At 46.0% G+C, this 13,473-nt stretch overlaps 1 protein-coding gene across 1 annotated transcript; it reads right to left on the bottom strand.

The window, feature by feature from the left end:
* Window positions 1-395: 395 nt before the first annotated feature.
* Window positions 396-13,049, bottom strand: slitrk3a (SLIT and NTRK-like family, member 3a). The gene is made up of 2 exons (XM_070829577.1): window positions 13,024-13,049; window positions 396-3,111 (listed from the first exon to the last, which is right to left on the bottom strand). The coding sequence occupies exons 1-2, from the start codon at window positions 13,047-13,049 to the stop codon at window positions 396-398; spliced, it is 2,742 nt and encodes a 913-aa protein (XP_070685678.1).
* Between the last annotated feature and the right edge of the window lie 424 nt (window positions 13,050-13,473).

Below are 13,473 nucleotides of genomic sequence, written 5' to 3'. Positions count from 1 at the left end.
GTCTTGCACATCATGGTAACTCCATAAAAAGGGGTTTTAGTGACAGATGTATTTTAGGATGTTTTGTATGTTTTATTCCCCGGTGCCCCTCTCATTTCTCTTTTGCTCTCTCTTGGGCATATAGAGATATTTATATATTATAAAAATAACGGCTGTTGACATTGCTGGCTACTCTGAAAAAAAGGCACTTCATTGAAATATCTGAGAATGGCCTCTCCTCCAAAGTGATTTGGGGGGAAACTTTGTTGTAACTGTAATATAATATCTTATTTTATATCATGCTGCTTTTTCAAGTTTATTTTTTTATATTGGTTTTGGGTGATTTTGTTTTGAGGGTGGCAAAGTGAATGTGTTGATTTTGTGTTTTGTTTTATTTTCTCCATGGGCCAGAGATGTTAAAACCGGTAAGATTTTTCCAAGACTTCGAGGTAATCCGGCTTGGTTTGAAGTTTGGCCCTTAACTCGAGGTAATCGCTTTGGGACGGGTCGGGGTAGCAGCCTTTCCCCGCCGTGAAAAGCAATGTCTCCTTCAGCCGTGCATCCTGCTGCAAATCCGGGTACTGCATGCCTGGTGGATGCGCATGCGCCACATGCATGTCCTTTAATTTGGGTACTGTCCCATACAAACAGTCTACAAAGCCCACTGTTGGCGTGGGCCTCTGACTGTCAATTACTGTGGGGCAGAGCCCTCCATTCTCATGAAACCCTGCCATGTCAGCCGTGGTGTGGTTGACTGTGACAATGGTGTTGAGTTGAGAGTTGGAGACGGCCAGGGTCCACTCCCTCTCTTTCTCTAGCAAGGTTCTGTAGTTACTGTTGCTACTGCTCCCATTGTCTTTCTTCTCTGAAAACTGCACTCTGTCTTCCTCTGCTATCTCCCCCTCTCTAGGTTTATATATGGGGTTGTTACACATCTGAGTCACAGGATGGGGGATGTAATCATAAACGTGACCATGGGCATGTGCATGAGTAGTGTGAGTATGTGTGTGCATACTAGGCTTCGGTTTCTCTGGTGTGCTGGTGTTACCAGCACAACTCTGCCTTGGTGGGTCCTCAAAAATCCTGCATTGCATTTGGATGCCCGTCAGATCTACCTCAGAACGTTTCCGGAAAGGCAGCTTCTTCCTGCGACGGAGAACAAAGGCGAAAAGCCCGGCAGCCACAAACACAGCAGAGATGAAGAGGATGAGTAAGCTGAGGATGAGGACGGACAGAGGGACAGCCCCTCTCCCACCTGCTTCCCCCACGTCAGAGCTCCCTGTGGTGAGGTCATCCCCACCAGGCAGGGCTGGTGAGGGGCCTGAAGAATACTTAAGCTCAGGACAGATGACCTCAACCTCCAGTGAACGCAGGTCCTTCCCAAAAGCAAATTCAGGTGTCTTGCAGATGACATCTCCAACCACAATGACAGAGGAGAGTTTTTCCAGCCACTGTTTGAGGGGGATGATATCACAGGAGCATTCCCAGGGGTTCTGATGGAGATCAATCTGAACAATGGAGGTCAGATGCTCCAGAACACCGCGCACGGGCAGGGAAAGGAAGTAGTTGTTACGGAGGTTGAGGCGGGCAAGATTGGTGCCAGCAAAGGCATCAGTGGGGAGGGAGCGTAGAAGATTGTCATTGAGGAAAACCAGCTGGAGGTTTGGCATTAGGGAGAAGGAGTTAGGTTGTATCTCACGTATGACGTTATACTCAAAGTAAAGATAACTCAGCATCTGAAGCCCTCGAAACATCCCAGGGGTGAGTCTCTCAATGTCATTTCCATTCAGATATAAACTTTTCAAGTTTGGCAGGTTGATAAAGGCGCCCTCCTGGACATAGGAAATCCGATTATTCCCTAAATGCAGTAAATCCAAGCTTGAGAAGTTCCAGAAATCAGAACGGTAGATTTTCTGTATTAGGTTCCCACTGAGATACAATTTCTTGGCATTTAGGGGCCGAGGCAGGAGCTCGGAGATGTTGTGGAAACCTTTCTCTTTACAGTTCACTGTTAGCCCCAGGTCATTGATGTGAAGGTTGCAGGTACATCCAGCTGGACAAATTATTGGGATGGGAGGCCTTGTTTGGTAGCCAGCAATGGGGGGCTGGTTAATGCCTGGGTAGATGCTACGAGGGGTTGGGGGATTCTTTGTGGGCCGAGGTCGTTTGGTAGGCTTGACAACTCTTTCCTTGTATTCCACAGAAGAGGCTGTGTTGTGAAAGGAGGAGAGCATGGAGGAAGGTTTAGTAGGCCATGTGTTCTCACTGCTGAATGGGACCCGGGAAAGTCCCAGTTTGGCCTCAATCTCTGCATCGGAGAGCAGCGGACAGAGCTCACTGCGCTTGATTTCCCGTAAATCTTTCCCATGTAAGTGGAATGGGTACTCGCATGTGATCTCGCCGACCAGAGCTGTATAAGGAATTCTCTCCAGCCACGTTTTTAACTGGACAATCTCACACACACAGTTCCAGGGGTTCTCCTCCAGCTGGATTTCCATTAAGCTCCTCCCAACGTACTCCAACGTGCCCTTATATGGCAATGTCTTTAGTCTGTTTCCTCTCAGGTCCAGATGTGTGAGTGACACAGACCGGAAAAGATAATTTGGGAGCACAGGGATCAGATTGTCGTTTAGTATGAGCACTCTCAATTTGTGAAGGTGCCTGAATGCACCACTTTCAATCCGTTTGATAACATTGTAGTCCGCCTGGAGATACTCTAAACTCTCCAACCCCAGAAAAGTGTCATTCCGGAAAACTTCTAGTTTGTTTTCATGTAGGAACAGCCGCTTGAGTATTCCTAAGCCATTGAACGCTCCAGCATGGATATCTTGCAAGGCATTATTACCCAGATTAATGGATATGGCATTGTTGAGATGGAGGAAGCTGTTAAAGTAAAGCTTCCTCATGGAGTTTCTCTGCAGGTTGAGCTTGAAGGGCCGACTCCATATCTGGGAGATCTGGCTGACATTTGTAAATCCTTTACTGTCACAGTGGACATGGAAGATGCCCTCCTTGACTTCGCAGTAGCAGGGCTCGAAGCAGGGCTCGTCGATCTCCTCTGAGTCCTCTAGTAGTGGGATTGGGGTGGTCCATCCTAAGGCTATGGTGCTCAGCAAGGTAACCCACAGCATCCTCGCTGACACCAAGGGGATGAAGTCTTGGCTCCAGGGACAGAGCCACTTCACAGCACTGCAACACAGAACAGAGGGAGAGAGAATGGAGGGAATGGGGGTGGGCAATACAGACACACACACACACACACACACATACACCCTCGCAAAGTGAAGTTTGAGGTGAGAGGCAGGCAGAGGTAGGAGAGAGAGGGAGGAGGGGGTGCATTAGTTTCAGTAGAGTGAAAGATAGCTTTGAAATGAATACCAATGAATAATAGAATGGCATTGGAGACCACTTTAGATGTTGCAATTTCACTGGGTATTTCAAACAAAATATAAATCCAGCACTCTTGGAAGGGAAATGTGATACCCAGCAACTCAAACAAACCTGCTTCCAGATAGTTAATGTCAGTGTATGGAGGGGAGGGGGGTGCTATTTATTATACAGCAGATATGCTGCTAAGGTCGCAATAAATCACCTCAGAGATGCTTATCGCAGTGAGTAAAGGAAGGCAACAGCAGGTGGGTGAGGTTAGTGGTGAGGAGACGCGGTCCCCCGGCTGTGTTTATTACATAACAGGGACCTCAATCCCTTTTTTTTTTGGTTAATGAGAGTCCAGAAAAGCGCGGTGGAAATTAAAGTGGGTGCATCGAAGGTCTAACGCAGGAAGAGGACGGGGACGGAACAGGTTTCAGCATGGTCACTATTAGAAGGACTGTTGAGGGACTTGCTGAATATCCATCTCGTTAAAATGAGCATATACATATATATTTATATGTTTCCGTTTAGGTTATAGGTCATGGGAATTTGGAAAAAAAAAAAAAGGGGGGGGGGGGGGGGGGTATGGAAAACAGTGCCGCTAAAGCTTTAAAGTTAGAGAACATGTAAGGTCTGAACTGAGCAGTTTAAAGATGTCAAAGACGTGAAAAATAAGAGGGAAAAGGAAAACAGTCCAGTAGGTCCAATGACTCCGACTTGCAGAAAACGGCAGAGCCTCGGCTGTTTGCCCTCAGAAGCTTTTTTATTTTTAGGCTAAATGCACCACGAGAAAACCCAACGAACAGTGAAAACCGTCAACTTATTCAGCTGTCATTTACCAAAAAGACAATCATTAGAACACTCCTCTGGTTTTCCCAATTGGTGACGCCGTTTGAGAAAAGAGGAAAAACGGCACAAGTGAAAAGCGCAGTGGGCGAAGCTGCTGCCCCGAGATGCTCCGGTATGAGGCTGTTTTAGTAAATCCTGCCGGCCTAGAAATAAATGAAATCACATAAAAAGAGAGGACAACTGGAAACAGCAATATTAATACGAATAATAATAATAAGTGTGCCCCAATTTTTGCTTTGAATAAAAAACAAAACAAAACGATGAACAAAAAACAGACAGATCGAAAATTCCGTTCAGTGTCTCCATGGTGTTAAGTGAGGAAAAAGTCAACACACACACACACACACACACCCGCGCGCGCACACACACACACACAGCACATAGCATCTGATTATCTTTTCTGTAAGCTGTGACTTTTCATACACGCGCACACAGGCACGCACAGAGCTGTCCGTTCAAACGAAGGTGCTGAAAATCCAGAGAAGATGCGCAGGGATCGGAGCAGAGTGTCCGTGGTGCTGAAACCAGAAGCCCAGCGGCAGGGAGGGAAAAAGGGAGAGAAAAAAAGCGCTGTAATCCCCAAAAAGAAGAAAAAAAAGACAGGAAAAAGGGACAAAAATACATAAAACATCCTCGAACGCGATCTCCTCAGTGCAAAATGCACCGCTTTCATTGCCCTCTCCGTGCGTAATCCTCCAGGATTCATTGATTCCGCTCCCAGGATAGAGATCAAAAAGCGCAGATGCGACGTCAAAAAAAAAAAAAAAAAGTAATAACGACAATTAAAGCAATTAAAAATAATGCGCGCCATATTTCACTCCCCCGGGGTGAATCAAATCAGATGGTATACGTACTTAGTTTAGTGGGATTCCAACTTCACATATCCTCCTGCGGTGTGTTCTGCTGCCGATGCCCGGTGCGTCCCGCTCACCGTCCGATGCCGGGCTGCGAGGAAGAGAACAAGAAATTGGGGTGACCGAGCCGTTAGAGGAACAGGGGGAGAGACAGAGAGGGAGGGAGGGAGAGAGAGAGAGAGAGATGGAAAAAGAGAGCAGGGCATTGAGGAGAGAGAGAGAGAGAGAGAGAGAGGAAAAGATGCGCATGTGAATGAGCCACAGCTTCAAAACCAAGCTGGGGAGAACCTCCACAGCCCTGCACTTACATGAATTAAAAGAATGAGAGGCAGTTTCAGTGCGACCTATTGAAGAGCCTCCAATCGTGGATTCACGGCAAACTAAGTTATTGGGAGTCGTTGGTGGCTCCAGTCTAACCAAAACCAGTCGAGAAATCCCGCTCTCATTTGGTTTACTGAAATGCCCTCCCCTCCCCAAAATAAAAATCCCCTCCTGTCAGTACAGCGGAGAGAGCAGAGCGCTTATTGAAATACATGCCAAGCATAATGCAGTAGCCTTTCGTCGTGACATTGGCAGGAAACGGGGAATAAAGAAACAAATGACTATTGATCAGTCGACTGGGTCCCTGCGACGCGTTATCCTGGATGCTCTTGTCCCTTTTTGAAGTCCATGGCTATGCAGACACCAATAAGCATATGATCACACACACACAACACACACACACACACATCAGCACAAGATTTCCCCTTATAATACACTCTTGCACCGGCAAACACAGCTTAAGCACTCACCTTAGTTTCGCACTGCAATTGGAAAGCATCGGGAAAAAAAGACCACTGGTATGAATCTTGTTAGATCTCTTTCTCTCGCTCGTTTTCTTTCCTCCCTCTCTCTCTCTCTCTTTTCTCTCTCTCTCTCTCTCCTTCTCTCACTCAGTGGCTGAGGCAAAAGAGAGGAGAGAGGAGAAATGAAGACGTGATAGGAATGCAATCTCCCCCCCACTCGCTCTCCGGCGACTCTGACTCTCTCTCTCTCTCTCTCTCTCTCTCCTTCTCTCTCGTCTCCGTTTTTCTTTTCTTTTTTTTTTTTCTCTAAACAGTTTGCTTAAAATGCAAGCCCTCGACTTGTGCCCGTCCGCTTCCTCTTCCTCCCCTCTCCTCCTCCTCCACCTCCTCCTCCTCCTTCTTCTTCTCCTCCTGCCACCGTCGCCGCCCCCCTCGGGCGAGCGCTCAACACCAGTGTAACCGGGTGAGAGTGCTCTCCCCTCGGTTTCAGGACCGCGTCTCTGTCCGGCGCAGCGGTCGCAGGAGTCTGTGGTTCATATCGACGTGTGGGTCAGCTGCTGCTGCTGCTGCTGCTTTTTTTTTTTTTTTTTTGTATGTGTCTTTCTCTCTGTCCGCGGGTCCGTTTCCCTGTCGTGCGTCAGAGGAGTGAGGGACTGAGCTGGGGAGGTGGTGGAGGAGGAGGAGGAGGAGGAGGGGGGGCAAAGGGGTGAGAGACGCAGTGGAGAGAGATCTGGCGGTGAGAGAAAGAGGAGGAGGGGAGGAAAAGAGTGATGGGGACGGTTGCGCTATAGTTCTGGGTGCTGTCGAGAGGAGGAGAGGAAGCGAAGTGAGGAGAGGAGAGTGAGGAGCGCTCCTGCTTTGGCTGCGGGGGCGCGCATCGGGGGGGGGGGATAAATATATAAGAGAGTCAGGGGAGCGCGCGCGTGTGGGGTGGGTGAGACTGCCAGACCTGTGGATGACAAGTCAGGACGCAAGCAGACTTTCTCTCTCTAGATGATCTTCGTTTTCTTTATTATTGACATTGATCTAATAATGCTCCGGGTCCTCTGCTCGGGGTAATGTTCTCGGCTGCAAAATGTGGAGTTGGCAGCCCCTCGCCCCGTCACTGCCTCCTCTCTCTGCTCTGGAGACGAAGAGGGTGGCCGCGGCTCTCCACATGCAAGCGGGGGGGGGGGGGTAGGCAGGGAAACACGGTGCGCTTCATCTTTCCCCTCCGTCTGCGTGCCTTCCCCCGCCTCGCCTCCAGCGGGCAACACAAGCCCGCGTTGTGAGCAGAGAGACGAGCCAGAGCTCACAAGCAGTGGAGGCACCATCACGATTTCCACTTCTCGCAGCTCAGCAAGGAGGGGGCTGATTGCTGTGTGAAAGTTGAAACGTTCCTACGGTGTCTCTGGTGAGAACACAGAACCCAAAATGTTGCTGTAGTTCAGACATGTTAGAACAAAACCACGATATTAGGCTGCGGTAAAAAAAACAAAAACACTCTGAGGGCACTGTTGGTGCGCTCCGGCACAGTAACTTCATAGATGCTGCTTTTTAAAAGTCGTTCTAGGTGAGATATTATAGGCCTTTAAATGAACCTTTAGATAGGTGTAACAATGGAGGCTGATCAAGGCCCCTGGTGGTCCTCTAACCTCAGACACAGAACCCACTGACCTTTAGGATTATTTCTAAAACTATCCTGATGCAGGATTACACGAGTAAACCTCTATCCCATCTATAACCCCCATCGAGATATACTGCACCACTCTCCATGCCATGGTGGATTAAAATAGATTGAGCTCTTGGGAGATTCTCATCATTTGTGCACTTCACTGTTGTTGTTATCTTAAATGTTGTTTCATGGAGGTCAGGAGACCTTTCTTTTAGTATTTTGAAACAGATTTCCCAATTGGTGACACGCTTGTGTACCATATAATGCCCTATCAGTGTTTCTACACGCTGGTACGGACACAAATCAAAGGTTAAAAATGGACACGTTGGTCATCAGCAGAAACATTTGCTTTTGTCAGTTTCTTTTAATCAGTGCCTGCCTTTTGTACAAATGGAGCAAATTCACACAATCCAAGCGCGAGCTTATGCACACCATTCCACGCAAGCATACACACACACACATATATACACAAGCAGTAGATGGGAGGTTAGTGAAGAGTGCTTCGCATCAGCTGGTGGTCTGTAAAACTGCCATTCTTTATGAAAAGCCATCATTCACTCCTTCAGCCTGTCAGCTAATGTCACAGAGACTGACAGGAGGCCACTACTAACCTTTCAGTCAAGCCCACGCGACATGGATTGGCCAGAGTTTGTCACCATGACGCCTTGGTATCCTTAAGACTACAGATCGGGGCTAATGAGATCATCAGTTAGAATTTCTACCTTGAGAGACTCAGCCGGGAATCGGATATTGAACTGTTCGGGGTTTGAGAAGGATCATGTCAAAACAAAAGCACTTGCTCTTAAATGAAAATCTTGGATTGATGATGGTTGGACCTCCAAAGTGTGGGACATTGATCCAGTAGTGTTTTTTTTTTAACCATGACCACGATCCTTTCATGGTCTAAATGGAGTAGTTTTGGTTGTCTAAACTGTAACTGCTGTGGTGGCAGATCAGAGAGAAAAAAAAATGTATGAGTCAAAGTACAGAGAAAAGCACAGTCATAATGTTTGACTGATACGTCTGGACATTGTAATGGGCATTAAAGTCAACTCGGTCACCACTGACCTTTTTAAAGCCCTCACTGCATGATGAAGGGACATCAGTGACAACTCTGTCATCCTGGACAGCGAATAGCGTTGCGACCAATGGGGAAGGAAATGGCTGCCAGTGGTGCTGAAGCACAGCCACAATCTGAGATGAAAAGAGACAGGAGATGCACCCATACATACAGTGCAATAGAGGGGTGCCATTCGTTCACTCAAGCTTCCAGCGCGCAGTACAGCCAACACCGAGGTGATCATTCAGAAAGTCTGTGCAAGCGGAGCGGGACAAACTGTTTTGGATGAGGGTTGGGGACGGATGTGCAGAATTACCGGTAGCTACAGCGCTCTTACAGAAGCGGCCAACAGAGAGGGGAATACCTTCAGTTTTAAAGGCCCAATTAGTACTGCAATAACCATTTAAATTACAGTCTAACTTGTTAATGATTATGGTCTTTAGCCAATGAGAATGAGCAAAAAAAAAAAAAAGTTTGCTTCCATTAAAAAGTTTCCTCTTTTTTTTTCTTTTTTCAGCTGTCACCTTTTGAAACTTTCCATTATCCCGTCTCTGCTCGTCAGGGGTTTCAGTGACATACCTCATGCCACCTGCCTAAGTCCTTCTGCAGACCACAGGGGATGGTGGGAGGCGCAGTCAAATAATTCCCTATCAATCGGACTGTCCATCTGTCTCTCCCCCTGTCAGTCCGCCTGACTGCTTGGGAGTCAATACGTCTTGGACGCCGGTCTGCCTTTCTTGCTGTCCACTTACAGCCCCGCCTGGCTGACTGCCAACCAAGACCACCTGACTGCCAGTCTCTCTACCTGACGGCCTGCCTGTTTGGCCGACTGGCTGCCTGGTTTCATGTCTGTCTGTCTGTCTGTCCGCCTCTGTGCCGCCGCACCTATCTGCGGCCATGACGGTGTGCCTTGGACTTAGTTGTCTGATGTTCATCACAGACAAACGCTGATTCAGTTATACAGAGAAAGATTTTGGCAAGAAAACAGCCATTCATGGATGGATAATTGTATATACTGTACTGAACTGAGAATATCTCATACCTTGCTTGGTTGAATGGAAATATTTTGTACTCTAATAAACATATTCTGTCACTGGAGGAAAAACAAAACCACCAGTCAGACATTCTTTACCAGCTTGACATCTGTGTTTACCATCTCTTGTAGTTGATCTGTCCCCCCACCTCTGAGCAGGGAACACAAAATGGTTGTCATTTTAGTTTTATTTAATAATGCCTTCAGTCAGTCTGCACTTCGAGTAATGCTTAGTGCTTTGTTGATGTTTAAGGTCAAGACATTTAATGGAAAGCTTAGAGAATGATTGCAGAGAAACCACAAATACCTAAACAAAATCAACTTTTATTTTAGCATTTATCAATGATTGAAGAACACCGTAGAGAAAAAACCCTGTCTTTTTTTTTCCTTTTTCATACTATATTCAGTGGATTTGCATTACAGTTTCATAAAGAGGAATGTATAAGGGGTGCTGACTAACCACCACAAGAAGCTATAGATGAGGCTATAAAGGGCATTGTGTGAAAATAAGGAATCCGCTGCTACATTCACTTTAAACATCTTCTTTGTAGTTCAGGGCCTGGCATTGAAATTTCAATGTGCTCCCAGACTGAGTGTCTGGTCTGGCCTAGGCTTTAAGAAGCAGTGGCTGGGGAAAACTTTGACTTGGAAAACAGAGCTGCAGAGATTCTTTGAGGAGATCAATTTATGTTTGTATTCAATTTCAGCAGGATTTTTTTTTCTCCATCGAAGCCTGGAGGAAATTCTTAGTGGAAATAAAGCTAAACCCCATGTGCTACTTTTAATATCAGCCCAAGTATTATAAGTTTCTATTGTTGTGGCGGATTCTCACAGGATTATTCACTGCAAATATACTGGGCAACAGAATAAGTTAAATGTCACACTGGAGTTCGTTTTGAGTGAACTTTCTCCTCTTTGTTAGTGTGTGTGTGTGTTAGCCACACAGCAGCACTTTAATGTGGTCACGTCTGAGTGATTGGCCCAACAGTGCGAATGAAGTTCAGGACAAAAGAGCATCCAAATATAAAACACAGACAAATGCTTCCTTTCTCTCTCTCTCTCTCTCTCTTTCTCTCTCTCTCTCTCTGTCTCTGTCTCTGTCTCTCTCTCTCTCACACACATGCATGCATGTGCACGCACACACTATCTGACATTGAGATTGAGACTGACAAAGTCAGCGTAGGAGTCATTGTCTCATGAGAACGTTGCATTGTGAAGCCTCATGTGTCTCAGTTTTGACCCCAGATACCATCGTCGAGCTTCTCTTCATAAAACGCAGGAACAATCATGTCACTGTTACTGACATTTCAGACACGTTACGGCCCACAAAAAGAGACAAAGAGACGAGAACACATAGTAATACAATGTTTAATGGGGTACACTCTGTCCTGCCTGCCCCTGTCACTGCATTTCATCTGTCTCTGCATCTTCTGTGTAGATGTCTAGATACAGTAAATGTACAAACCTGTTCCTCTACACACCTATTTAAGTAGTTCTCTTCAATGAGGACTGTTAAGTTAGACTTAAAATAAAAGTCAAGGGAGCCAAGTGTGAATTGGAAAAAAAGATCTAGTAATATAAATAAGAAAACATTCAGTAGTTACTGAAAGTATATTTTGTGGGCTGATTCACTTTAACAACTGATCAGTGGAGAGAGACTTCAGGGACTGACACCACTACTAATCTCCCAACAACGGCCATAATGGTTGCCTACACTGGAATGTGTCCAAGTGTATGCAAAGATATGCATCTTTGAATGTTTTGCTGCATGTTATCCAAAGGTAACCCAATACTTTGACTGCAGTTAATCCATAAGACCCAGAATTGTTGCAGGCCTGAGTGTGAATGTGCATATATTTAAATAAATAACAAGTATTTGGAACGGTATAACTGAACTAATGGATCTCTTGATTTATCAACACATGTTGTTATGTCATAAGATGCCACTTGGGAAGGCAATGTTAGGACAGTGATATATAAGTGAAAAATCAGGCAAGTTGAGACTTTATTCTGACGTAAACAGGTAACTCAGGTAAATCTTTCAGTCAGAATCCAAGTTGTAGAACAAACTTAAAGCACCCTGAAGGAGGAAAAAGTGTTCAACGTAAACTTTACAGCTTGTTCCATTTGACCGGTTCTCAGTCATTGAGGCACTTTCCTGAATGTAGGTGGTCTGGCTCTTTATAGCCTCTGTCCCTCTCCTTTTCTCGCTCTAGCGTTCGTGACGCTCCTTCAGTCCAGCTTCAATTAGGAGGCTTAAGCACCCACACCTGTGTGGGTGGTGAAGCATTCTGGGAGATGTAGTGTATGCAGCGCCGGCCATTTTGTGATACGGCGGCTGATCTTTTATGGGATTGTAGCACCCCTCTGCTATGCAAGCCCTTGAGATGCCTCAGCGTCCAAAGAGTTTTCATTTTTGAGGATGCTCAGCTGACTAAAATACCTCCAGTTCCCCCCAATCACCAGAGGCTTTTATCACTGATTATTGTAACTGTGTGTCTGCTTGCATGCATATGTGTCTGTGTATGCACCTTCCATATTTGCGTGTTTTGTTTTTCTTCTAGCAGTCATGCTGGATGAGTTTTTGAGCCTGTGGCCAGATGGTGTCCTCGCCAAAAGCCTGTGTGGCACACTCTCTCTTTCTTTCTCTCTCTCACACACACACACAAACACAGACACACACGCACAGAGTCTACAAGCCTACCATCCCATCCGCTATCTCTTGCTGCTTACTGTAGCCCCAAACTGTCGGAGCAAAAATACAACACGTCTGCTGAGAGACCTAATTCTCACACACTGCTCTCCCTGGAGAGCTAAAGAGAGAGAGAGAGAGAGAGCACGAGAGAGATAAAGAGAGAGAGAACATTAGTTGCTGCCTCAACGAGTTTTTTGGGGTATATTACAATGGCAAAAGGAGAAAGAGATGGAGAGAGGTCTAGTGAGGATGGGGTGAAATCAGAAAACACACACACACACACACACAGGCAGACACACACAGCAAGGGAGGAAGAGACTAATGGTTTCGAATTTAGCCCCGTAAGCGTAAAATGCCAAACACCTCATCAATGTTGGATTCCAACTCAGCTTTTGTCTGAGAAAGGAAATCAGAGGAAAAGGAGACAATCATGCGAAAATGCGAGGAGAGGGCAAAAACTTGTTGGAGCCTCATGGGAGCTGTCACTGGAATTCTACAGAGCAAAGAGCTCCTATTTTGACTTTATCTTTCTCTCGTCTCTCTTCTTTCATTCATTTTCAATAGCCATGAATGTTTTCCTCCAGAGTTCAGCGGCACAGACTGAAGGCAAGGCGAAGCAAGAAACGTGAACGTGCGGCAGGCTTGAAGATTTTAAGTAAAATCATTCAGTTATTGTCATCTTGTTTGGAAGGTCAAGCAAAGGGTGACAGGTTTTATCCACCAGCTTTGTCTGTCTTTCAACAGCTGTGAAAAGGCATTGATGTGCATCAATGTCATGCCTAAAACTTAGATGTAAACGTAAATGCAGTGATGATTTTTTTTTGCCACTCTCCACTGTACATCAGGTACTATTGTATGAATGGGATATAGTGTGATGCTCACAGGAAGGCTGGTAGTGAGACAGCCTCTAAGCCGTGGATTGCAAGTACTCTCTGTGTCCTTGTATAAATATGGATTAAACTGGCCTAAATCCAGATGAATCAGAGCTACAGCAGCCATTTTAGGGTGTCATGACATCAAAGATCAGGATGGTAATTCTATTATGTGCTTTTTCGATGACACATTTACACACAATGATCAGATTGTTGGTGTCAGAAGACAAAGTGAGGCACTGACATTGCTTGTTGTTTTTCTTTCTTTTAGTGCCTCTCCGACATGTTTTCCCCTGCATCCCAGTTTTTGACAGGGGAAA

This window comes from Pempheris klunzingeri, chromosome 4, assembly GCF_042242105.1.
Source record: "Pempheris klunzingeri isolate RE-2024b chromosome 4, fPemKlu1.hap1, whole genome shotgun sequence".
Taxonomy (NCBI): Eukaryota; Metazoa; Chordata; class Actinopteri; order Acropomatiformes; family Pempheridae; genus Pempheris; species Pempheris klunzingeri.
This window is presented reverse-complemented; position numbering and strand designations above follow the sequence as displayed.

Bases quoted from the DNA above. Each gene is read 5' to 3' on its own strand.
- slitrk3a (XM_070829577.1), bottom strand. From the start codon at position 13,049: ATGCACATCAATGCCTTTTCACAGCT. The intron at 3,112-13,023 runs GTTGAAAGACAG...GGTGTCAGCGAG, and splicing joins ATCAATGCCTTTTCACAGCT to GATGCTGTGGGTTACCTTGC.